Raw genomic sequence first — 26588 nt, forward strand, 5'->3', positions numbered from 1 at the left:
CCCTCTCCTGGGGTACCCAATGAAGTTAACAGGCAATCCATTCAGGACAGATTTTTAAAAATTCTTTACTCAATGAGTAATTAAATTGTGGAAACTATTGCCAGTTGACTTAGTTGGTCAGGAGTATGAATGGCTTTAAAGGGGGGATGGAGAAATTCATGGAGGAGCAGTCCATCAGTGGCTACTAGCAATGGTGACTGGGTTGTTCAGTCAGAGGCAACAAACTTTTGCATTATGAGGGGGGGTGGGGTGGAATGAAAGGAAGGGCTTGGTATGTGTTTTTTTTGGCCCAGCTGGGAAATTGGTGGGCTGCTGTGTGAAACAACTTGCTGGACTAGATGGGTCACTGATCCCATCCCTAGACCTGAAATAAACTATAAAAACGTGACCTCTGAGAATGTGCAGAGTGCGTTTTTCTCATCGTTGAGTTAGTACAGCAAATTATAGCACACCAAGGAAATAAGGAGAAGGTCTAGGTCACCAGTCTGAGCTGGAGCCCCTCTCCGTCTCACAACACAACCCACAGCGCTTTGAATCGCAAGCAAACCTTCCGCAGGTTGTCCAAATCAGTCCGGCTGCGCGCTCACGTTAAGCCACCTCCTGGTGTGGGAGCCTGACTCTTTAAGCGGCAGGGCGAACGGGGCGCGGCCATGCAAATAGGGGGCGGGGTCGTGGGGGCCGCTGGGAAAATAGCCGGGGCTCTTCCCACGCGGAGACGGTCACCTGTGCATAAGGACGAGTGCCTGCCTAGTAGTGGGTAAGCTGATTTGGGGTTTCCTTCAATGCATCGACCGTGCGTGGCCGGATCTAGAGAATCCGAGCTTCCGGAAAGACGCAGGGTCAGGGGGAGGTCTATGGGGGAAGTGTGTGGGTTTTGGGTCTGCGCCTGGACGGTGATCGTTGTCCCGAATGCCTTTCCCTCCTCCATTCTATCTTGCGGCTTTCTGGTCTGTACTTTGGGGATGAGGGTCAAGCCTGCTCGCTCCTATTTTCATTGTATTTAGTAATCCCTACAGACTTGCAATGTGAAAAATGCTTTGCAAGGGCTGCATCTATCCCAGCTAGCGAGGAGTTAATGATTGGCTCATCGGGAGTAAAGTTGACGGAGAAAAGTGTAGCGTGTTCATGGTAGCTTCTTGGGGAACGGCTAAGTGCTAGGGAGGGGACGGTGACCAGCAGCTTGGTTCTTCTCGAGTTTGCTTACCCGCCAGTGGAGCCTGGCTTGTAAATTCCGCACTATTATATTATTACAAGCAACCGGATCTTGTGCACACTGCCTTGGAAGCAAGCCTTTCTGCATTCCAAGGGATTTATGTGCACAGTTAAGGCTTAAAGCTTGCTTTTACGTGCTGGATAATAACTGAAGACCGTAGTTCTCCTCTTTAACGGTTAACCTCTCCGCAGATACCGTGCTAGCAAAGCAAGACCTTGCGTTTTGAGGGCAGGTCTATTCAGAATCCTACTCTGGTCTATTCAGTGGCCCTTATTCCCAGGAAAGTGTTTTTAGGCTTGCACTAGATCTAGGTACACAGCTGTGCTGGTCTGAGGCAGTAGAACAAAGTTAAGAGTCCAGTGCCACCTCGATGACCAACCAAGTTTTATTCAAGGTATAAGGCTTTGTGTGCATGTGCACTTCTTCAGATACACTGATGTGGAAGTTAATAGTCCATACATATAGGTAGTTCACCTATATGTGTGAACTGGCAACTTCCATTTTAATGCATCCAAAGAAGTGCGTGTGCACACGAAAGTTCATGCCTTGAATAAAACTTGGTTTGTCTTAAAGGTGCCACTGGACTCCAACTTTTTTGTTAGGCTTGCACTGTTACTCAGTGCTTTGTGTCTTGCAGTTGAAAATGTAAGCCAGTTGCACAAACTAATTGTAATTAATCACAAGTGGCCTGGGACGAGAAGTGGAGATGCAACAGTGGTGTTTGGTGTGATAGGTTGGCTGCCTGTGGAAGCCTTGTACTGGCTTCTCTCCTTTCCCTTTGCTTTCCTCAGAGTCAACATTTGAATCGTTTTTAAGTTCGTATGTGAATAACCTTGCTCTCCCTGCAAGCGGACTCAGGGCAGGTTATAGATCACTTAAGTCATGACAATGAAACAATACGGTATCACCATTATCACATAAATTAGGAAGATTAAAAGTTAGAATGGTAATAAAAACCAGCATAAGACATTGCCTCGGTAGCGATGCTATGACTGGTGCCCATGGGGTGGCTAAGAGATGGAAGAAATTGGACGCCCGCTGCCTCAGCTAAAAGCCTGAAGCTCCGCAACTATTGGAACCTCTATGCACTCCTAGTAATAATGCTTGAAAGCCATAGTAACAATAGACTTCCATGTGCATTGTAGTCCTTACAACAGCCTTAGAAAGTAGGTCAAGTAATGTCACCTAATTAGCAGTAGACTTGAAACAGACCGAAATAAGTCCTGTGCTTAAATTACAGAGTTTGTAGCTACAAGGTGCAGCAGTAGTTGGCCCCTTTAAAAGGATGGGATGAGACAAAGGGTGGACAACAGATCTTTCAGTTGATTTTTGGCTGCAGCGCCTAATTGAAGCTTCCAAGTTTGAAGGCAGTGAATACTATTTGCTGAGAGCGCAAACAGTAGTGTTGCCTTTGTGCCCTGTTTGTGGGCTTCACAGTCACATCTGGCCAGCTGTTGAGACTAAAATGCCAGGCTAGGTGGGCCTTTGATCTGACTCAGCAGAATCTATTAATTTTTGGCCAAATCTGCAGTTCTCATTGCAACACATTTTGCGTTGCAGCAGTTACCATCTCTTCAGCCTGACCTTGAATCTTGAGATAAACTGAACTGCAAAACGCATCCCAGACTGTTGTTGTTTTGGCTTATATGGAGCAAAGCCTCTATTTTCTCCATTGGCTGAGGCTCCTCCCTTGGGGAGGAAGGGGGGAGGGAGAGCTTGCTGTGCCCAGCTCTCTCAAATGTGTTGCTTCATGAATAGTTACAGACTACAATCTTGTAAGTGGCAGTATTTTCCCTGCAGTTTTGTAATGGCTGTTCTCTGTATGTGCTAAGGTTGTTTAACTAACTTGGTACAAATGGAACCTGCTGGGGAAAGGTGTGGGGTGGGGTAGTTCTGGGTGTTTTTCTGATTATCAGCTTGTAAAATTGGTGAGGGTGGTGGTGGAAAGTGTCATCAAGTCACAGCTGACTTGAGGCAGCCCTATAGGGTTTTCAAGACAACAGACTTGCCCAGGTGATTTGCCCTTGCCTTTTTCTGCATAGCAACCCTGGACCTCCTTGCGGGTCTCCCATCCAAGGGCTAGCCAGGGCTAACCCTGCTTAGCTTCCGAGATCTGATGAGGCAAGGCAAGCATGAGCGATCCAGGTCAGGGCAACAGATCTTGGACTGAATTTTGAGACACATAAGTGACTTTACTGTCATAGCAACTTTTAGTTATCTAGCTCTTTGTATGCACTGGTGTCCTGTGTTACACTGGAGGTTTGCAAGTTGTATGCCAAGGGAACTCCACAGTTATTTGGATGATTATCAGGGATTCCTTCATGTGAAAATAATGAATGGCAACTAAGATTTTTAGAGTACACGTTGCTACTGACCTGCCCAGACAATGTGCAGCTGTAATAAATACTCTGGGACAGAGGTGTCAATCAAGCCCCTAGAGGGGTCCTATCAGGCCCGCAAGCAACTGGCTGTAATCTGCTTCCTTCTCCCTCTCTCCTGTTTCCTTCTGCATCTCAGCTTGCTTTACCAGGCTTGCTCAGTTCCACAGGAGCTATGGAGCAAAGCCTCTATTTTCTCCATTGGCTATGGCTCCTCCCTTGGGGAGGAAGTGGGGAGGGAGAGCTTGCTTTGCCAGGCTCTCTCAATTGCACAGCAGAGCTACTGAGCCACGCCTCTCTTCCTTCTATTGACTGAAGCTCCTCAGAGCAAGAGTTGTCAGTTATCAGAGACTGTTAAACAAAGTACTGCAAGAGTGCTAATGTTTTAAGCATGTTTTATTTTAAGTTTTTTTTTAAAAAAAATCTTTAATTGTGTTTGTCTGTGTCCTTTATAAAGTTTATATCTCCACTACCTGGCATTACATTTATGACACACATAGCCCAACTCAACTAGGTCTCATGTATGTCAGATCCAGCTCTCATAACAAATGGGTTTGACACTCCTGCACTAGGGGAGTGTTCTGAGGGCAACAGTAAAGCCCAGGACTGCACATGATAGAATAGGAGTGTATAGGACAGGGGTGGCCAGACTTGCTTAACATAAGAGCCGCATAGAATAAACATCAGATGTTTGAGGGCCACAAGACAAGAACATCAGATGTTTGAAAGCAGGCAGGCAAATAGATGGGGAAGGGAAAGGTGGAAAGAAAGCAGCTTTAAATTCATTCTCTAAGCTGTCATCTGGCTTGGTTTGGAGAAGTGATTTAAAGAGAGAAATGCCTTCTCCAAGCTGTCCGACTGGGTGGTGGGGGCTTCAAGAGCCACACAATATGTGTGGAAGAGCCACATGTGGCTCCTGAGCCAAAGTTTGGCCACCCCAGGTATAGGAACATGTTCCATATCAAAACCACTCTGCTTGATGGCTGTTTGTTTATTTCAGAATCTCTCCAACCAGAACTCTACTATGATGCAGCTAGAGTCTCTCTTGCACAGTGGCTATTTCCACCCCGTGCTGCGGTCATGGCAGACGTCAGCCACTGCTTTTGATGCCACCAATCTCATCTACCCCATCTTTGTGACGTAAGTCAGATGTTACAAGTGTGTTCGTGGTTTATGGGGAATGTGTATCGTTAATGAACTTAGTGCCCTGCCTACGTTATCTTGTGATCCTTACAATAATCCATTAAGGCAGACCAGTGTCATCCCCATATTGCACATAGGAGGGGGATTAGGGGGCCAGAGAGAGCACCTCTATAGGCATCAAATGAATTATTGGCAGAAATGAAATTTTAGTTGGAGACTGTCTGGTTAGTTACCACTCAATAACAGTTCAACTGGAACTTTCTGCCTACCAAACCATACCACTTCCTTGCAGTGAGAGGCACCGAAGTATGCAGCATCCCCTTTTTCAACAGAGCAAAGCATCAGACCCCACTAAGTTGCTGTGTCAGTAGCCTCCTGGCTGCTGTCTTTGGAGGGGTCAGAAGTCCCTCGTGTACCAGCAGCAAGAACCGGGTCAAAGGAAAACAAACCGCTTGGCTACACTTCCTTGAGAGGGAAGCATTGTGACCAGAGTGCTGGTCGCATCCTGCCTGTGCAGCCATTTCCTGTTTCCCAAGAGCTGCAGGATCTGGCCAGCGGTGTATTGTATTGGATCACCACACAAGTGCTTTCTCAGGCTGTCCTGAAGCCTGCCAGCCCTTTCCGCTTCCATGACTTGCTTTCATCCTGAGCCAAGAGCACAGTCCGTACCAGGCGCCTCTGAATGGCTCATCTCTTTCTCCTGTTTAACTCTTTCAGAGACAGCCCTGATGCCGTGGAGCCCATTCCTAGTCTGCCTGGCCAGGCCCGGTAAGTCACTCAAGGCCTCTTTTCATGGGCATGTGGCCTTCCTATAGGTGCATCCGGTGTGGCTCCAATGGGACTTCCCACTTGCAGGAAGTTTCAGAGAGTGAAAGCTTAGAAAGGGTCACAAGGTCTGTCATCACTGTTGGTTTACAAATGAGCACGGGCAGTTAACGGGCATCCAGACATACAGTGCTAGTCTGCAAAACAACCAAGGCGTCTTTTCTCTGGGCCTGGCACAAAGTTGAAATGTAGGCCCTGCTCCCATTGCATAATAAAATCTCATGAACCATAGGATGAAGATCTGTTTAGTTTTCGAAATATCCTTTTTGGCTATAACGGTTGCAGTTAGAATCAAGTCCCCCTAGAGCCTTAGGCCCTAAAAAGGTGTTCCTGTCCCTGCCCCAGGTATGAGCTCTGAGAGCAGCATCAGTTTGTAACTGATTATTCCCAGCTAATTGCAGAGCAGATATATCTCTTTGGGTGGCTATGTGCAAACTCAAAACAGTATTTCTCTAGCCTTGTAGTCCCCACATTCACTAGCTGGTTTTGGTCTCTAATCTGGCTTGTAGGTGCATATAGTTGCCACCAGCCATTAACAGCCATAAAACAAACATCTTTTAGCCTTCTTTCACTTAGTTAATAGCTGATCTTCTCATGTTGTGGCCATAACATGAAGGAGGGAGACATACAAGAAGGGTGAGCCATGTTAAGAATTCCCACCCCTATCCCCAGTTTGTCCCAGTAACAGTGACCCAGGAATTTCCCTTGTAATCTGCCCTTCCCATGTGATGTCTTCATTTCACACATCAGGCGAAGGAATGTGAGATACCCTGTAACATGTGAATCAAGATAGGGTGGGCTTGGAGAGCATTGCTAAGGAGTGAGGAACGTTTGATGAAGGGGAAAATATTGGTTAGTGGGGCTGTCCTTCATTTGGGCAAGTAAAAATCCAGTAGGAAATATATTTATTTCTGAAGCTAGGGCACAGCTGGTTTCTTCCAGTGATGTGGAAGAAGGGAATGTGAAAACGTTGCTTGCGTGGGGCTTGAGAGATAAAGGAGCCTTCAAGGGTAGAGCCGATGCTCTCCTCTCTCCAAGAGGCCACTGAGTTTGCCTCTGTCTCCCCAAGATAAAGGCTCTTTTGTTGCTGGCTGCAAATGCAAGTTGAGAGATAAGGTTCTTCTCAAGGATTGGGCCCACCCATTTGGGGTCAGATAATACCCACCCATCTCTAATCCGTCTTGGCTGTGTTGGGGGCTCAAAGCTGCTTAAAGGTCCAACCTCTGCTGTGTCTGAATCTGTGCTTATGTTGGCCAGAACACTTGGGTGATACTCTTAGCAACCAAGCAGGTTGGCTTGAACTTGTACTAAAGGAAGACTTGGCCCTCCTCCCCCAATTCTCTGCTAACTTTTAGCAGAATAATGTATATAATGTCATGTAGAAGCTCATTATTATAATTTATATCAAACTATCAATATGCATGGTGCTTCACGGAATATCATCCACAGAGATTAATTATGTGACAGTCCTGAGAGGTACAGTAGTGAAATTGTTGCAGGGAATTCTGGGAGTTATTGGAAGCTTGTCAGGGTCTCCTTTAGAAGAAATTTGAGGCTGCTGGTACAGAGTTTGCCCTTCAACAAACTGTTACAAGATGGCAAATGTAGTCTAAGACATGTTCAATAATCTGCGGTGTGGCAATGAGGCCCAATACATCTGGCAAGAACCCCGCATGAAAAGACTGTATCTGAGAACATCCCCCCAGAATTCTTTGTAATAGGCACTGATTTTGTGGCTGGTCCAACTAGGTGAGTTCTGTGAAGACAAAGGTTGAGGTTGGACTGGGAGGTTTTGCTACTGTCACAAAATGATGCCCCCTACTTTTTTTTCCATCTTGTTTGTATAACTTGCTCCCTATACCCTAGTTTAATTGCTTAAGAAGCAGGGGGATCCTCCAGGTCCAGGTTGCTCCATTACTGCATCTTTGTGTGAAGAAGATCCTAATGTCTTGCATGCTGATCTGACCCTCTTTCTCCTCAGGTATGGAGTCAACAAGCTGGAGGAGATGCTGCGCCCTCTGGTGGCTGATGGGCTGAAGTGCATTCTGATATTTGGTGTCCCCACTAAAGCAGCCAAGGTGTGAAAAGGGATAGCAGTGGTGATGGCAGCTTGCAGTATGAACCCAGGACCTTCCATATGCATAGCCTGTGTTCTACCATTTGGCTGTGACCCAGTTCTTCTAACTGGCTACATGGCATCCCCAGTTATTCATATCTTGCCCCCCTCCCCATAGGATGAACAAGGCTCTGCAGCTGATGCGAAGGACACACCGGCAATCCAGGCTGTGAAGATGATCCGGTCTGAATTCCCAGAGTTGCTGATAGCCTGTGATGTCTGCCTCTGCCCATACACTTCTCATGGACATTGTGGTAAGTGCTGTGGGGCACTGATGCAATCTGCCCTCTGTTTATAGGACTAATATGCTCTTTGGGTTGTATGTTTGTTGGACCAGATGATGCCAGAGGGGCAAGAGGCAGTGGTCTGCCACTGTGTCTGGAATGACATTTCACTGAAACTGTAATTGATCATTTGCATTTATTTCTAGTTGCTTTGAGAACCAGTTTTTGTTGTTGTTGAAAGGCAAGGTAAAAATGCAGATCAGTAACAATATCATATCTGTAGCAAGGAAATTCTGCAACCTTGTATATGTTTTCTTCTGGATCAACAAATGGTCAAGAAAAGTCCTCCTTATTGAATGTGACTGGAGATCTGTGCAAAGAGCACATGTGCTGTTTTCTGACCATTGGGAATACTGTCCAGGGTTTATTGCCCCTCTGTGTCTCCTGTGTTTCTTTTTCTGTATTTATTTCAGTGTTAGGGGCTAGAAGCTGGGTTTTTGTTTTTAAGAGAAGGTGAAATAGTGTGGTAACAGCCTGGGCTATTGCTTCTGCAATAGAGGATTTGACTGGTTCTTAAGCTTGCTTCACACAAGCCTAACTGAAGCAGTGAGATAGTGAGAGCAGTGGAGAGTGAAGCCTCTTCTCATCACATCTGGAATTGGACATGGACAGTGGTTTTTATGTGTTCCTCTGTTCTTTCAGGCATCCTTCGGGAGGATGGCACCCTCCAGAACGAGGCCAGCTGCCAGAGACTGGCAGAGGTGGCACTGGCTTACGCTAAGGCAGGTGAGTGTTGAATTGATTCCATTTCAGTTCATTATGTTTATTAGAAATACTGCCTTAAGCAATCAACATCATAAGGAAACTTTCACAGGATCAGGCTAAAAGTCCACATGGCACATCATTCTGTTGCAAACAGTGGCCAGCCAGATATCCTGGAAGACCCTCACACAGGGCATAAAGCCTTGCCCTATACTTGCCACCTGAACAACTGGCATTCAGTTATGCTGCTTTTGAACATGGAGGTTCCATTTAGCCAGTATGGCAAATAGCCATTGATGGGAGCTGACCGACTTGAACTTCTCTAATCCTGTGTCCTGTGGCAGTGAGTTCCGCAAGTTAATTATGCATTACACAAAGAAGTGCTTCCTTCTACTTCTCCTGGTTCTAATGCCCATCACCTTTATTGTGTGCAAGTATTTGGGGAGTGGGAGAAAGTTCTCTCCATCAGTTTTCTCCCCCATTACACATAATTGTACAGGAATAAGAGATTTATATTGATACAGAAGAACAAACCATGAATTATGCAAGCTGGTTTTCACCCCTGCGTGTGTAATAAATCAACCACAGTTAAAGTATTAATTGCATAGCTTCTTATCTGGAGCCTCTTGTGTCCTTCATCTTTTTTCCAGGATGCCATATTGTTGCCCCCTCGGATATGATGGACGGGCGCATCCGTGCGATAAAGGAGGCCCTGATCTCCAATGACATGGGCAACAAGGTGGGTGAGAAGGCCACAGAAGGACATTGGAGGCTGCCATACGAGTGCCCCCTAACCACTTGAGCCCCACACCTTATTTGTGCATCATGTCCTGGCCCTGCAACAAATTTATATACATGGGATGGTGGCTGTGAACACAAGTGCTTTTGACTGAACACGACTGCAGAGAGGAATTCTTTTCATGTCAGTTTGACCTCAAATGCTGTTTCCAGTCTGCAAGTCATATTCTGCAGTAAGAATCTAACCTTGTCCTAACTCTCCATAGCCCTGAAACCTCCAGTCAGTTTCCTCTTTCTTCAGGGCTGTAGTAGTAGATGGGGGGCACTAATAAGGGTTCCAGAGCATGATTAAGCTCTTGAGACACACTGGTCGTGGTTTTCAAGAGCTTGCTCGGAGGACGTGGTGAGAGGCCTCAAACTCAGCCCCCGGCACGCCCTCAACTCTCTCTTGTGTCTGCAGGTTTCCATCATGAGCTACAGTGCCAAGTTTGCTTCCTGCTTCTATGGCCCTTTTAGGTGAGTCTGTGTTGAACCTTCGAGTTCATTTCTGACTTCTGAACAAGAGGGTTTCCATTTGGCCTAGCAAGCTGAGGCTGTAGTGTAACTCTGGATTCATTGTTGACTGATCTCTAAGCTGAACAGCATGTCTGAGGCCTGTCTTTTCCCCCCAGGTTGCCATTCTGGTTTGGGAAGTACCTGGAGATTTTGTGGGTGGATCCTGAGTAGGGCAGGGTTTGGGGAGGGGGAGGGATCCTGGCAGGATATGATGCCATAGAGTCCATCCTTCAAAGCAACCATTTTCTCCAGGGGGGACTGATCTTAGTTGTCTGGAAATCAGTTGTTAAAGTGGGAGATCTTCAGGTGCACCTGGAGGTTGGCAGCTGTACCCCCATGCCGAATTTCAGATAGCTTCTCAGGACATGGAGTTCATGGAGTGCTATGGTCTTAGGCATTGTATATAAATAATGATAATCACAACCTCTGCAGAGGTTGATGGTGCTGAAGAATCTCTTGGAAAGGTCATTGGAAATTTTAGTTGTCATTTACAAGGCCTTGCTTTGTGTGTCTCTGTGTTTAAAAAAAATCCCTTTCCATAAGTTCATGGTGAAAAAATAAAATTGTTTATAAATCAATTTGAGTTTGTATGGCAAATTTATAGATATAATTATAAATGTCATAGAAATCTAACTTCAAGCAGTATTAAAAATAAAAATAAGTAAATATTAATGTATAGCCAAAGCTGCAGATTTTTTTTAAAAAAATCATAATTTTAAGCCAAAGGAGGGAGTTACAACTTCCTCACTTTTATTTGAAAGAATCTCGATTATTTTTTTAAAAAGTATTGGCTAACTTGGGATCATTGTTAGTGTAACATAAAATAGACCCCTCTGTCCTGTCCCCCCACTTCTGAAAGGAAGGCAAAGTTAACCTGTTTTTCTCAAAAGGCCTCTCTTTGTGGGACACTGTGGGGAAATACCTTGTAGTTACCTTCCTTGATCTTCTCCCTCCCGCCCCCGTAGAGATGCAGCCTTGTCCAAACCCGCCTTCGGAGACAGACGGTGTTACCAGCTTCCTCCAGGGGCTCGAGGACTGGCTGTGCGAGCAGTGGTGAGTTGCCCCATCTGGAGGCCTCCTGCGTGTCCCAAGCCAGGGGATTCCACTTGGCCCTGAAGAAGAAGCCTCAGCCTCCATCCTTGTCCTCTTCTCTCAAAGCTTTAGCTGCTGCTATACTAGGCACCACATAAAAGCACTCCGCTGGGAAGACTTGGGGTCATTAAGCGGGGCTGGGCTGTGAAAATCCATAATCCTGCTCTTCTTGCAACACAAACCAGAGATCTCCTTAGTGGATTTACTTTGTTCAGGAATGGAGATTAAAGCTGAACTTGATCCTCATGGGGTCGTCCACTAGAGATTGTGCTGAAGTTTCACCCTGCTTCTGTCTGTTTTTTGTGAATATAACTTTTTGTGGTGGGAATGACATAGTAGTGAGGTGGAAATCAAGAACCAGGTCCTTGCTAGATTGGAGGAGGGAGAAGTGGAAAGAAAGCAACTTTAACTTTAAATGCATTCTCCAAGCTACTCGCTGGCTTGGCTTGGAGATGTGATTTAAAGAGAGAAATGCCTTCTCCAAGGTGACCAACAGGGTGGTGGGGGCTTCAAGAGCCACACGATCTGTGTGAAAGAGCCACATGTGGCTCCCAAGCTGCAGTTTGGCCACCCCTGGCATAGGAGAATTCCCAAGGAGCCTGCAGTTTCTCAGGTGTCAAACAGCCTCTCATGTCCCTTGACTATTAGCCTTTAAAAAGAATGCTGTGTACAAATTATGTCATCCGGGGGGGGAGGGACCAAACTCCTTACAAAATCTATCCCTTCAGTGTTTCCACCCCTAACAGTCACCTGGAGGGGGGCAAGTTTGCTGAGCCAAATAACTATTATTGGCACATGATGTGTGTGTGCAGAAACAAAGCAGCTTTGTTCTGCTGTGGGCTCTCTTTTTGTTACTTGAAGTCTTCCTGTTGTACTAGGCAACAGTCATGCATACTATGCTATAAACTAAGGATTTTTAATCTAACAGCTTCCCTCTGTTTCTCAATTTTCTACCCAATCCCCAGGACCGGGATGTGCGAGAAGGAGCAGATATGCTAATGGTAAAACCAGGGATGCCCTACCTAGACCTTGTGCGGGAGGTCAAGGATAAAGTAAGTCACCTGCTTCCTCCCCCCCCCTCCCCAAATAATGAGAGATGGCATTGGCTGACTTTGCCTACACCACTTTCCTTACGATCTTGGACTAAGGCATTCTGGCTGTTGCAGCATCTTGGTGGAGCTGTGTACATGTGCTTCTTTTCCAGCATCCCACCCACCCGTTGGCTGTTTACCATGTCTCAGGGGAGTTTGCCATGTTGTGGCATGGAGCACAAGCTGGTGCCTTTAACTTGAAGACTGCAGTTCTGGAAGCCATGACAGGGTTCAGACGAGCAGGTGAGAGGAGAAGGAAGACCAGAGGGGCCCAGAAACTGCTATGAGGACCCCGATGGCAAGAATATGTTCTTGGGTGGGTCAGAGTGCCCACTGCCTGCCTGGGTTGCTGACATCATATAGGCACTGAATCTTGAAGCATTCCTTCTGATGTGCTCCTGTGTTTTGCATGTCAGTAGTCTTAAGCACCTACATAAAGACAGTTGGCTCAGTGAATTAAAGACAGGTGCTCTTCCTGCATATATTTTATGATTGAATGTGCAATGTAAAACCACTGGAAGGGGCTACAGTTCAGTGGGAAAGTTCATGTGTTATTCAACATATGTTGTATGCAGAAGATCCCAAGTTCAGTCCGCAGCATCTCCCATTAAAGGATCCCAGGTAGCCACTTCTCTCCTAGAGATCCCAGAGGGCCACCGCTTATCAGTGTAAAGAACTAGATGGAACAATGGTTTCATTTGGTATACGGCTGCTTATGTTCAAAGGAACAGTGGTGGAAGAGAGGATATTTTGAAAAGCAGAAAAAATTAAAGGGATTCCAGAATTTTGCACATAAAAAGAAACTGGGAGAAGCACAGAAGACATTTAAGCCAGGAAATATAAATTTTAAAATGCTGAGACTTTAAGAGAGGCTTAGAGTTGCAATAGCCTTACAGTAGAGCATATGCTTGGAATGTAGAAAGTTCCTGGTTCAATCCCTTGCAGTGACCCTATATTTATTACATTTTTGTCTCACGCTTCTTCGGAGGAGCTCAAGGCAACATGCATAGACCTCCTTTTATCCTCACAATCATCCTGTGGGGTAGGTTGAAAATTGAGAGGCCAGAGTTACCAGGGAACATCATGGTAGAGGTTTTAACCCTGGACTCTCTTGCCTTACTTCTGCAGAGTATCTACAAGCTGCTCTGCTCTGCAATAAATTGATTTTTTTTTTTATTCTAGGGGCTGACATCATCATTACATACTATGTGCCTCAGCTTCTGCGGTGGCTTAAAGAAGACCAGGCATGAAGCATGCGCCTCCCTCTCTCCTGTGATGGGAGAGGAAGGAGGAGTTCGGCAGCAGTTGGCAACAAGGGGCAGGCACCCCCTGTCTTTTTGAGAGACTGAGCACGGCTTTGGGGTGGGAATGGATGCAGACCATGCACCCTCCTACCTGCAGTGCTCCTTAGTCACCAAAGGAATAATCCCTCCTAAAGTGCTGTTGTAATCAAATCCTGAGGCCCTTGCATCCTGAGCTGGTGCTGCACCCTTCTTTTTTACAAAATATGCATGTTCAAAAATGCTACAAGCAAGGAAGAGTTAAGTTCTTAGCCCTGTAAAACTCCTTGCTGCATCAGTAGTAGATGAATTGGAAGTGTTTGTACAGCAGAAGAAGATGCTTGTAAAAAGTGCCATTGAGCTGTGAAGGTCAGACTGAGGCCTTCTGGGAGTAAGGCCAACCCTTTCTCTGCGATCCCCTAATTTAAAATCTAACAAGGATGACAAGTGCTCCTTTATTCCACAAACTAGAAGTAGTTATCTAGAAGAAGTCTGCCTCTATATCTATCGATAGATACAGATATATACATAAACACATGCCAAAATAGCAAAAGAGTGGCTGTAGGATTGACTATAGACAATCACTGGTATCTTAATGGTTGCCAGGCATATAGACTCATCCTGTACGTGAGGGATGTGGTTATTTTGAGAATATGAGCCATATTTTAGATGGCTTCAAATGTTACCACTATTTTTACCCTGGTAGGACTCCTGTGTTTTTAACTAGCAGTATGATAGAAATCTTAACTAGGGTAGTTTCTCTTGTTGAAATAGGCCTTTTTTATACACAACAGCTGGCCAAGGAATGAACTATGACTTGATCAGTTAATCACTAGTTTGTTAAAGTAGACTGCAGAATTGAGGTCATTTGTAGTCCAGCTGAAACCACTGGGGCCAGGCAGATGGGCAAGTGATTTGTAGCTGAAGTGTATTTACATCTGAGTGCACGAGCTTTTGCCCTTTCCTTTCATGTATTTTGACCACTAATGTACTGCCCCTCTCAATGCTGTGTTTCCGTGAACAATGAGAAAATTACCTACACCACCTACAGAGCTGGAGTCCAACCTTTCTTTATATCATTTTAGATTAAACTTTGGAGGGAAAGTAAAAAGTACCAATACTTTCTGGAATACCTTTTTTATTTGGTTCTAAAGGAAGCATGCAGGAGAAAGTAGGGTTTTTAAGGAGGGTATTGCTATGCAGGTGGGCAGGTAAGGAGGAAGGCTACACTGGTAGTGGTACGTGGCTTTAAAACCATTAAATCCAACAAAAATATGGCATCAAAACATTGGGCAGGAAAGAGGTATCACTGAGGGGATGCCAAATAAAGTCTTTACTCATTGCTGGAAACTGGCAACAGAAGTTTGTGTGGGGAGAGAGCACCCAAGTTTTGGTTAAATGTTGATAATAGGGTTGCCAGGTCCCCCTGGCCACTGCTGGGGGATGGGGGTGGTAGGGTTGCCAGATCCAGGTTGGGAAACTCTTGGAGATTTGGGGTGGAGCCTGGGGGAAGACACTGACTTCAGTGGGGTACAATTAGGGTTGTCAATCCCCACGTGGGGGCAGGGGATCCCCCAGTTTGGAGGCTCTCCTGCTTCAGGGTCATCAGAAAGCAAGGGGGGGGGAAATGTCTGCTGGGAACTCCATTATACTCTATGGAGGCCAATTCCCATAGGGTATAATGGAGAATTGATCTGCAGGTATCTGGGGCTCTGGAGGAGCTGTTGTTTGAGATAGAGGCACCAAATTTTCAGCATAGCATCCAGTGCCTCTCCCCAAAATACCCTCCAAGTTTCAAAAAGATTGGACTAGGGGGTGCAGTTCTATGAGCCCCAAAAGAAAGTACTCCATTATTTCCAGTGCAGAGAAGGCATTTAGAAGGTGTGCAATCCCTTTAAATGTGATGGACAAAACTCCTTTTAGAGTTCAGTTCTGCTTGTCACACCCTTGCTCCTGGCTCCACCCCCAAAGTCCCCGGATATTTCTTGAATTGGACTTGGCAACCCTAGGTACAATGCCATAGAGTCTACCCTCCAAAGCATCCATTTTCTCCAGGGGGACTGATTTGTATAGTTTGGAGGTGAGCTGTAATTCTGGGGGATCCACAGATCCCATCTGGAGGATGGCATCCCTAGTTGAAAAAGAATGCCATAAAGGGATTGTATTATGGGCTATCATAGTCTTACCTGGTCTGATAGGACCTGTTCCAATCCCTTTCTGACATGCTAAGGATAATCTCTAAATTCTGTCTTTTCTACTCTGCAGTTCTCAGGGCTTGTTGGAGGGATCTGGCCTATCAAATTTGTATGAGCTCTGTCGCAGTTTATAGTGCAGGCATAGTCGACAACAGCAAAGGGAACTCTGGATTGTGAGGGATAAGCTTTCTTAAATCTTTTCCTTCACATTTGCCTCCCAACACACAGCTAATAGATTGGGTTTTCAGGTTGTTAATAAGGAAGACTTGGGTAGTGCCTTGGGTGAACTATGCCCTAGAACAGTGGTGTCAAACATGTGGCTTGTGGACTGGATCTGGCCCACGCAGGTCTCAAATCTAACCCTGAGCAAGTTCCTTCTCATGCATCCTTTTCCAGGGCTGCTACTGCAGCTGTACTGTAGCTTGCTCTCCCCCCCCCACTTTCTCAGTGGCTCTTTGCTTCCTGTTTCTTGCCTCCCTCCCTTCCCACATACAGAGCCTCGTGACTGCTTCCTGCTTTGTGCAGGAGAGATGCAAAGACAGGCCTCTCTCACATACACACACCCCTTCTGCTTTCTTCTCTGGGACTGCTCCTCTTTTGGGGAGGAAGGAAGGGGGAACAAAGAGGGGGGGACACAAGTAGAGTCCCATCATGACAGCATCAAGACCAACAACATTTTCCTCCATCTATAATTTTATGTGTAAGCACATGTCATCTTGGGAGGGGGAGATGGTGGATGGATGGATTCTTCTAACAAGCACAGTGTACACTGAAGAAATTATTTTGGCTTATTCTGAAAAGTTTGAATTAGAACAATTGGATTGGTCCTTATATCTTGGAGAGTGGAGTAAATGATAATAGTGCACATTGGTAATGAGACAGGAAAACTTGCTGTCAACTCAGTTCGGGAGGATGCATTGTCTTGAGCTTCATTATCAATTGCAATTCAGCAGTCTCTCTAATCTCCCTTTGAAATTCCCTTGTAAGAGCATTATTACTCTTAAATCAGCAACTGAATGTTGTGGTGTCCAATGTCAGTCTTATGTTCGTTTACTCTTTGCTTCCTCCTGGGTGGAACTGAGACGTAAGTTTCCCATCTCATTACCAATGCTGGTATCTCTGCACCTACTACCCCTCTGCATATCACACCTAATCCAATCAAGACCACTATTGCCATTCATCTACTATTGCCATTTGACATCTGAAATCACCTTTATAAAATTTGTATCTCTGGAACCTCGTGTTATGTTTTATGGCCCAAGAAAGTGACATTTATGTCAGATCCAGCCCTCATAACAAATGAGTTTGACACCTCTGCCCTAGAAGGTGTCCCCAGATCCTCCACAACATGCAAGGGGCCATTGATGTGGAAATAATTAACACTGAAAAATTGGGAACTGCCTTCTTAGTGGGAAAAAGTATTCCAGCTCAAAATACAATACAGGAGAAAGTTCATAGTTCTTCATTCTGCTTGTATCCCGCTCTTCATCTGAATAAATTGGCTAAGAATATGTGGGTGGCGGGTGGGTCCCAGATATCCTGCCCTACCTAGCTGCATTAGTTCACATCAGAAATGGACATGTGGCAAGTATTTTTCTTTAGAACCAGTTCAAAATTGGTGATTACGATACTCATTGCTGTAGATTATCCACCACTTGAATTTGATTCTTCAAAATTCTTTACAAATTCCATCAGATGTGAATAACAGAAGGTGAAATGTGCCAATAACAAAAGGTGGAAACTAGCTCTCCCTCACCTATTACATCAGCCCTGCAGCTCATGCCCTATAGACAGAATTTAACTAGTACCATTTCCCCCATCACTGCTGCTTTATGGCTGGCAAAGCTTCACCTGTTGTATTTCTGGCTGTCATATAGCCTTTAAAAGAAACTGGAGCCCTGCTAAGATGGGAGAAGTACCATTTTTAGGCAGCAAGAGATAGGGTTACCAACTTCCAAGTGTGCCCTGGGGTTCTCCAGGAATTAATGATCTCGTAGTCACAGATATAACTTCCACCGGAGGTAATGATTCTTTTTTGGTGCGGGTGGGGGGCGTCACATCACTTTTCAGGTTCCCTCTCCCCCGCAGGCAGCACTCCCAAATATCCAGGAATTTATGAGGCCGGAGTAGGGAGTCCACCGAACTCTGCATGTACCCAAAGACAGACACCTTTTAATTCTGACGTTCCAGGTGAGGGTCTGTGATTTATTCTGACGTTTTGACACACGAAGCACAGATTTCCCCCCATGAAAATCTGCAGGGATGACAGTGAGTCGCACCTATTGAATTACTGCCTATCTGACACAAGGCTGAAAGGCACTAGCCTGGCAATTCAAAACCCAGTACTGAGAGTCAGTCCTGGATGAGGTTTAACTGTTGATTGTCTCTGCTCTTCGCTGGCCGAAGAGCCCTGTACACACGAATAGGGCAAAGTGAGGGCGGAAGTGACTTCGGCAAGCGTCTTCGAGTGTATTTCGCACATGCTCAGTGCAGACGAAGCTGCATGAGTCTTGGTTGACAGGTAAGGGGGTCGAACGGTGCTCTAGAGCGGGCTGGTTGTTGCACGCCCCCTCTGTTATTCGGCCACTGTTTTCTTTATTCCTGTTATAGATTATCTTTCCACGGCTAAAGACATGTCGCCGTGCTAAGGGGGAGCTACTAAAATGGCACGGCACTGCAAAGGATCTTTGCTATCGGCAAAGTCGCGACCCAGCAGTTGAAATAGATTCTGGCTCAGATTTAGTCCTTTGGAAGAGGTGGAGAGGGATGTAATTCGTTTTTTGGCAGATGCAAACATTCGGACACACACAAACACCCGCACGAATGAGTCTGGGGTTTCTCTATTTTTCATATTTCTCATGTGGCTTTTTGAGCCTTCTACCTACGTATGTGATGAACAGATTGCAGGCCTGCTTTCTCTCCGTGCTCAGAGGCCATGCTGTGTTTAAAACGTACAGTAACAAATTGTAGAATGCTGGATTTATTCAGTTAGATAATTTCTGTGACCCATTTTTGGTCTTTTGACTCTCCAAGCAGCTAACAAAATCATAATGCAATACAATAGCAAATATCTAAACCATTTTAAGAAGTGATAGTGGAAGCAGCAAGATATTTTAAGTAGAAGATCCCTTAACTACTGTAAATACATTCTGGAGCATTTATTTATTCAATTTTTATCCTGTCATACCTCCAAGAAACGTCTGATTCCTGCTCATTTCAACCTCACAGCACTCTTGCAAGGTTACACAAAGAGACCACCCAAGGCCACAGAGTAAGTTCTTAGGACTCTGTATTTGAACATTCTAGCCCCTACCCAACATCTGACTTAAATTAGGAGGTCATGATAAACTAGATATTTTGCAGGAGGAAAAGAAGCTGCCTTAAACCTATTTATTTATTTAATCACATTTATATCCCGCCCTCAGGGCAGCCAACAACAGAGTCAGTCTACTGGTCTATCTATGTTGTCTTCTCCGACTGGCAGCAGCTCTCCAGGGACTCAAGCAGAGAGAAGCCTTTGCCAAGCTGAGATCCTCTAAGTAAAGGTGCCAGAGACTGAGCTTTGGCTCTTTTTAGTTCAAGGGGGTGCTGGGAAGAAGAATGTGGCGTGAAGTCACAGCCAACTCAGGGCAATCCCATCTGTGGGGTGTTTGGACCAGAGAGGAGCAGAGGCAGTTTTCCATTGCCTTCCTCTGCATAACAACCTCAGACATAATTGGTGGTCTCCCATCCAAGTACTGACTGGCTGACCCTGCTGATCTCCCAAACTTTGATGAGCTTGGCTAAGCTGGGCTTTTCAGGGTACTGTGGGGAAACAAAAATCCAGGACTTCTGGTTCCCATAGGGACTTTGGTTGCCAGACAAATCATATTATTTGTTTTCATGAAATTTGGGGGTTGGCTTTCTATTCTGTCTTTTCTATCAGGTAACAAAGGTGTCTGTAAAGATATAAAACCACTTTAAAGCAAAATAGTTACACTTTGTTTTAAAATATAAACAAAACACTCTTTTTGTCTGTGCTGGCTGGTGAGAACCAGCATGGTGTAATAATTAAAAGTGACAGACTAATCTGGAGAACTGGGTTTGATTCCCTCCTCCTCCACATGATGCCTGCTGGGTGACCTCAGGCCAGTCACAGTTCTCTCAGAACTCTCTCAGTCCCCCACCTACCTCACAAAGTGCAAGTTGTGGGAAGAGGAAGGGAAAGGTTATTGTGAACTGCTTTGAGACTTCTTAAGGTAGAGGAAAGCAGGTATAAAAGCTTACTCTCCTCCTTCTCATAGTAACAACACATGCTCAACCATTGAGTCACATAGTCTTGCCCAAGGACAAATGTGAGATCATACAGTGAATCGGACTCTCAAAGGCAGTTTAATTTCTAAAATGAAGAGAGGTGTTGTAGCTCATAATGCCTTATGAACTAATCACTATCTTGGGATAAGCAGATATAGTATGATATCTGATATGATACCCTTCAGCAAACTCATGATCCTCGCCCCATTCATAGAAAGAGAGGAGCAAAGGCGATGAATAGGTATTGCCCACCAATTATGAGGCGGGTGGCAGGTTTGACTGGTTGGTTGTGTGACATGCTGACATTCCAGCTTAGCTCAACCCAGCCCTGCCCTGCTTTCTACCAACTGGTTTGTCTACCCTTTCCTGCTGGGCAACACAATAGGCATGCTATAACACCCTGACCAGGCAAAGATGGAAGGGGAAATCTCTCTTACCAAGAATCAGGAGATTTAAGGACTTCACTGGCTTTAAGAGTTTTTAGAAACCATAAAGCTACCAAGACTTGCACTGGACTCAATATGATCATAGAGGTATATGAAATTATAGATGGTGCAGAGAAAGTAGATGAAAATCATTTATCTTTTGCATTACAAAGGGGCACTCAGTTAACATGAGAGAGGCAGATTCAGAACAGGCAAAAAGAATTGCTGTTTTACACAATGCATAATTAACTTTTGGAACTCACTGCCATAAGATGAAGGTATGTGCATTAGACGGCTTAAAAAAGGAACTAGATGTCTTGGGGTTCCTTTAATAATTTTAATTTATTGTAGTCCATAAACTGGGAAATAACCTATATTTTGTGGGGATGAAATAAAAAAAATCAAATGTAAAATTGAAAGAGTGTTCAAATAAAATGTAATTGATGTATGCATTCTAAGCAAATCCAAGTTAGAATTGTCTTGAGTCCTTCGCCCTCCATTCCCCTTAATTTCACCCCTGCTAAAGACCCCGGTCTACTGCTTCCTCAGTGCCTACAGGGAAGGTTACCCATTGTGTCTCTGCGTGAGTCATTGGTTTGAGTCACATAGAGCTGTTTAAGAAGGAAACCACTTTCATCATCTGGCTAGTCACTACATCCCACCTTCTCTTTCCCAGGCACAGCCTCTGCACTGTGCTCTGTCATTTCAAATTACCCTTAGTGAATTATTAAACAGCTATTCATTCCACTTGCTGACCAGATGCCTGTTTTGTAAATCATTATACTTTTAAGTTGTGTTTTGATATTTTGGAACAGTCTGTATTGGCAGAGATTGAAAGGTGTTTGTGTGGCCTGGTGTCTGTGCAGGAGCCAAGGTTAACTTCCCCAAGAGCAAAGATTCTTCCCCATCCACCCCACCCCCTCTATGAGCAAAGCAGGTCCAGTTTCCCCGTTCTGAAGGGGGAGGAGTCTGTTCTCAGAACTTGGAGAGGAACACTGTAAAGCTGGGATGGCCAACCTTGCTTAACGTAAGAGCCACATAGAATAAACACCACTTGTTTGAGAGCCACAAGACATGAATGTCAGATGTTTGAGAGCCACAACGATGGAAGGAAAATAGGAGGGAGAGGTGTAAAAAACAACTTTAAATGCATTCTCCAAGCTGCCAGCTGTCTTGGCTTAGAAGAGTGATTTAAAGAGAGAATGCCTTGTCCAAGCAAGCTGATTGGGTTTGGGGGTGGTGGTGGCTTCAAGAGCCACACAATATGTGTGAAAGAGCTACATGTGGCTCCTGAGCTGCAGTTTGGCCACTCCTGCTGTACAAGATTTTACAGATAATGGATGTTCTCTTAAAGGGAACATTGTTGCTACATGGAAAACACATCTGCTAGAAATGAGCTGACAGTCATCTCAAGCCCTTGTATTTGGATGGGCTATAAATCACAGCAACAGGGAGGTGTGACAGGATTTCTGCTGTTACTCCTGTCTCTCTTTCCAGGCCATTTATGTGCTTTGCCACAATGCTGAAGCTGCGGCTTTTGACATGGGACGTGAAAGATACTCTACTTCGACTCCGGATTCCCGTGGGCAAGAGTTACGCTGCTGAGGCCCAGGCTCATGGCCTCCAGGTGGAAGCTGAAGCACTCAACCGAGCCTTCCGTTGGGCCTACAATGCTCAGACCAAGCACTTTCCCAACTATGGCCTAGACAGAGGCCTTAGCTCAAAACAATGGTGGCTGGACGTAGTCATGGAGACCTTCCGGCTCTCAGGAGTCCATGAGGACAAAGTCCTCCTGCCCATTGCGGAAAAACTCTACTGTGATTACTGCAGCAAGCACAACTGGGAGGTGCTACCTGGTGCCATTGAGACCCTTCAGCAGTGCCAACAGTTGGGCATCCGCATGGCTGTCATCTCCAACTTTGACCGGAGGCTGTCAGAGATTCTAGCTCAGTGTGACCTCCAGCAGCACTTTGAGTTTGTCTTGAGCTCAGAGAACACAGGCTTTGCTAAGCCAGACAAGAGGATATTTCTGGAAGCCCTGCAGATCTCGAGGGTACCCCCTCCCTTGGCTGCCCATGTTGGGGACAGCTATATGAATGATTACAGGGCACCAAGGGAGGTGGGAATGCATAGTTTCCTGGTTAAGACAGCCGGGAAACCTGCCAGCTGGGAGACAGAAGTGCCTCAAGAGCACATCTTGCCCTCACTTACATACCTGCCCTCTCTTATAGAGAAAGGCTAAGTGAGGGAATTCAATATTTTGCAAAATTACTGTTGTCGTCCTTCTTGGATTGGATCACTGACATTGCTATCCAAAGCAGAATTGCACCCAAGTGCATTGAAGTCAAAGGGCTTAGAGAGGCCTGTTACTGTTAGAATAGCATGGGGCTGCTTTTATTTTTTTTTATTTTTCTGCTTCCCTACATTAAAAAAATGTAGACAGCTAGGACATCAGGCAGAGACTGTTACCTTGCCCTCATGATGATGTTTCCTTCCCACACACAAGCAGCTTGTTTATATGGAAAATCCTTCACAAAATGTCCTGTCCCACTTACAAATCAGAATTGGCACAGTGCAGGGAGAATTCTCCCACAAGATTTTACTGATTGTCTAAATCCACCATGTTATTCTTGCTAAGGAGAGAAGGAAGAATGGAAAGGGGGCCTCATGTCTAACAGCCTGGTGAAATATCATATAGACAAACTAACTCATGGAAGTGTGACCTCCTTTGGATATTTCATGTTTCTGGTCCCAGTAAAAGTAGCAGAGGGGGGGAAATCCATTGTTTCTGAGATTGACCTTCCTTCCCCTGATACTTAAAAGTACATTTTATTTAATTCACAATAAACTTCAGTCCTGACTGGGATTAGTCTCTCACCAACCATGCAAAGAGCCTTTTCAGTAAATGGAAAAGTATAGACTGGAGGTGGTTTCTTAGATAATTAGGGTTGCCAGCCTCCAGGTGGGGCCCTGGAGATGTCCTGCTTTTATAGCTGGTCTCCAGCTAGCAGAGATCAGCTCCCCTAGAGAAAATGGCTGCTTTGAAGGGTGGAATCTATGGCATTGTACCATTCTGAGGCTCCTCCCCTCCCCAAATCCTTCTTGGCTCCATCCCCAAAGTCTCCAAGTATTTTCCAACACAGACCTGGCAACCCTATAAAACAGCAGCTTGCTCAGAGCTGTACAAGTCAATGAAACATGGAAGGACTTGAACTCAGGTCTTCCTGATTTAAGTCCAATTTTATAGGATACACTGGGCATGCATCTTGAGGTGGGGAGGAAAAAATTGACAGTCTATGGGGCAGTGATGTCTGGGGCCAGAGACTACAAGAACACGCACGTTATATGCTGAAAAACACAGAGCACAAACTAGAAATGTTTCTTATGGAAAGACCTAACCCATTTTGTCCTCAGACTGTATATACATACACAGCACAAAGAAGCTTGGAGTGTTTCAGATTGCAAAGGCAAGTCTTTATTGATTGCGGTGGGTGGGTTGTGTGTGTTTCTAATCATGTTCCAGATGGATGTTATCTCTCAAAACAAATTCAGTTCAAACTCATTTGTTCTGACAATTCATATATGACACCTCTCATGTGAGTATTGCATATTCCCACAGTTGGGATGTCAGCTTTCAAGTGGGACCTGGGGATCCTCTGGGATTATAGTTCATCTCCAGGATCCAGAGGTCAGTTCCCCTGGAGAAAGTGGATGCTTTGGAGGATGAACTCTATGCATTGCACTCCATTGAGGTCCCTGTCCTCCCCAAACTCCAGGAGTTTCCCAACTTGGATCTGGCAACTGTCATTGGCCAGTTGGGACCTGGCAACCGTATCCCATGGCATTTGTTCCTAGGAAAATGAGACAAGTTCTGATAAGGCCACTACTGAGGTTTTGGTTACTTTATGAAATGTGGTTGCATATTTCACAGCAACCTACTGGCAAGTATCTACAGCAACCTAAGACACACCTCCCATACACACAATGCCTGCACTGTTTCCTTGTTCTGAGGGAGAGCAGCAGTCTTGCTGTCCCAGGTGCTCTCCTCCCCCTTGTGCAATTCTAAAGCAGCACAGAATATAACAATTGATGCAGAATTTAGTTTCCTCAGAATTTCAGCTTTCATTTTAAAACTGCTTGCAACCAGAAGATGATTTCCAGTGGTAGGGCTCCTTGTCCTTGATAAGAGCTTGCAAAACCATAATAATTTATGCATAATAGTAAAAAAAATGCAGATTTGGCTAAGAGAATACAAGAGCAATTATATGTCCTGAGTGTATAATTTATGCAGAGGTCAAAAAAGTTCAGTTTCACTTGGCACAGAAATTGGAGTGTACAGGGAAGAATTTTTGTTATTGATTTGGCATGAGTGACCAAACAGTCCCTAGTTGCCTCTCTTGGGACAGAATAGGGAAGAGTCATGGCCAAAGCAAAGCACTTGTTTTGTATGCAGAAAGTCTCAGGTTTAATCCCAGGCATTGCCAGTCAGAGGGATTGTGGGTAAAGGGTCTTGGGAATAGGGTTGCCAAGTCCAATTCAAGAAAAATCTGGGTACTTTGGGGGCGGAGCCAGGAGACTTTGGGGGTGGAGCCAGGAACAAGGGTGTGACAAGCATAATTGAACTCCAAGGGAGTTCTGGCCATCACATTTAAAGGGACAGCACACCTTTTTAAATGCCTTTCTTCCATAGAAAATAATGAAGGATAGGGGCACAATCTTTGGGGCCCTCTGGTCCAATCGTTTTGAAACTTGGGGGGTATTTTGGGGAGAGGCACTAGATGCTATACTAAAAATTTGGTGCCTCTACCTCAAAAAATAGCCCCCCCAGAGCCCCCAATACCCGCGGATCAATTCCCCATTATTCCCTATGGGAATCGTTCTCCATAGGGAATAATAGAGTGCCCAGTAGACATTTCCCTCCCCCCCCATGCTTTCTAAAGTGGGGGGGAGGGCCTCCAAACCAGGGAATCCCCTGCTCCCTCCCTCTCTCACACACACAAATACTTACTAGATCTTGTTCCTGCAGAACTTTACTTGCTGTGAAAACGAAAGCAAAAGAAAGGGAGGGGCCGTTCTCCATGGAAACTGTTACTGACCCTTTCCCAAGAAGCCCTTCCTGTTTCCTGCTCAGCCTTAAAGGCACACATTTTACAAACGGATACGTTTGCAGGTTTCTAAACCTGCAGGAGCTCTACAACTACATGATGACTGTGGGGGTGGGTCTTCCCCTGCTGGCCAGCTGGCTGGGGGCGGGGAGAAGCCTGTAAAAAGGGGGGATCCCCCGCTGGGCCCTGGGGATTGGGAAGCCTACTTGGGAAAGATGCTGGAGTGTAAACACCAGTCAAATGAGGAAACGTTTGAAGGGCCAATGGTCTGATTCAGTAAAAGGCAGCTTCATATTAACAAATATAACATAACTGTCTTTTTGAAGAGAAAATGAAACAGCCCTCCACACGCATGCCCCATTCTGAGTCATCTGCACTGCCTGGTGCATAGTTTGCAGGTATGTACATCCATACAGTCTCTCTCTTTCACATACAAATGACCAAACCACAAGCCGGTATAGATCAAAGTGTCATCCCACCCAGTAGCAAGGAGGATGTTCCCACGCACTGGGATCCTGGCATGTTGGATTGGCTGGTAAAATGGTTGACTTCAGGTATACCACTGATTAACAGTTTAACTTCTCAGATTCCCGGCATTTCAGGATCCCTTCAGCTTCCTCCATTCTAGCCAATGAAGCAGAAGTAGTCATTGCACTTGGCATTTAAGTTGTGCTTTGGATGTATTCAGTTGTCTATGCAGGCTTGTGAAACATTAAGGAATCCTAATTCCACAAACCGAACGGAGCCATAAATGTAACATGATCTATATAGTTTTAGGAGATAGTCTCAGTGTTCATCAAAGATACATATGATCTCTTAGCCTGCCCCTCAGCTGAGTCTCACTCTCACTGCATCAGAGAGATACTTTGATCAGCTACAGCCAAAGCGGGGAAGATAGGAGCAGTGAAGTTTTCATGATGTGCATGAAGAACAACACAGGATTCTGGGTCATAAAACAACAGTTCTCCCACATCCAAGTCCACCAGGACCCCAATTTCTATTGGGCATTTGAGGAGGTCCACTGTTTGGTGACAGTTGTCATGTGAAAACCGAAACTCCTTGTCATAGCGGGAGAAGACCCAGGAGAATGAGTTGTAACCCAGGCGGGCTTCAGGACCTGTGCCCTTACGCTGCAGTGATTTATATGAGATAC

General features: G+C 45.3%; 2 protein-coding genes across 3 annotated transcripts; both read left to right on the top strand.

Annotated features, from left to right (window-relative positions):
* The first annotated feature begins 754 nt into the window (after nt 1-754).
* LOC132565954 (delta-aminolevulinic acid dehydratase-like) lies at nt 755-14547 on the top strand. 2 transcript variants are annotated; one of them, XM_060230571.1, is made up of 12 exons: nt 755-947; nt 4592-4731; nt 5452-5502; nt 7541-7637; nt 7794-7929; nt 8602-8685; nt 9312-9400; nt 9860-9915; nt 10920-11007; nt 12012-12098; nt 12251-12380; nt 13320-14547. In XM_060230571.1, exons 1-12 carry the CDS (start codon nt 783-785, stop codon nt 13385-13387), a joined length of 1191 nt encoding a protein of 396 aa, XP_060086554.1. In that variant the 5' UTR covers nt 755-782; the 3' UTR covers nt 13388-14547. The 2 variants fall into 2 exon arrangements, with proteins under 2 accessions (XP_060086554.1, XP_060086555.1); XM_060230572.1 differs by having other exon boundaries at nt 755-839.
* Nucleotides 14548-18006: 3459 nt separating this feature from the next.
* Nucleotides 18007-23207, top strand: LOC132565953 (haloacid dehalogenase-like hydrolase domain-containing protein 3). Its single transcript, XM_060230568.1, has 2 exons — nt 18007-18133; nt 21828-23207. The coding sequence occupies exon 2, from the start codon at nt 21835-21837 to the stop codon at nt 22570-22572; it is 738 nt and encodes a 245-aa protein (XP_060086551.1). The 5' UTR covers nt 18007-18133; nt 21828-21834; the 3' UTR covers nt 22573-23207.
* Nucleotides 23208-26588: the final 3381 nt, after the last annotated feature.

This window comes from Heteronotia binoei, unplaced genomic scaffold (genome assembly GCF_032191835.1).
Source record: "Heteronotia binoei isolate CCM8104 ecotype False Entrance Well unplaced genomic scaffold, APGP_CSIRO_Hbin_v1 ptg002244l, whole genome shotgun sequence".
NCBI lineage: Eukaryota > Metazoa > Chordata > Lepidosauria > Squamata > Gekkonidae > Heteronotia > Heteronotia binoei.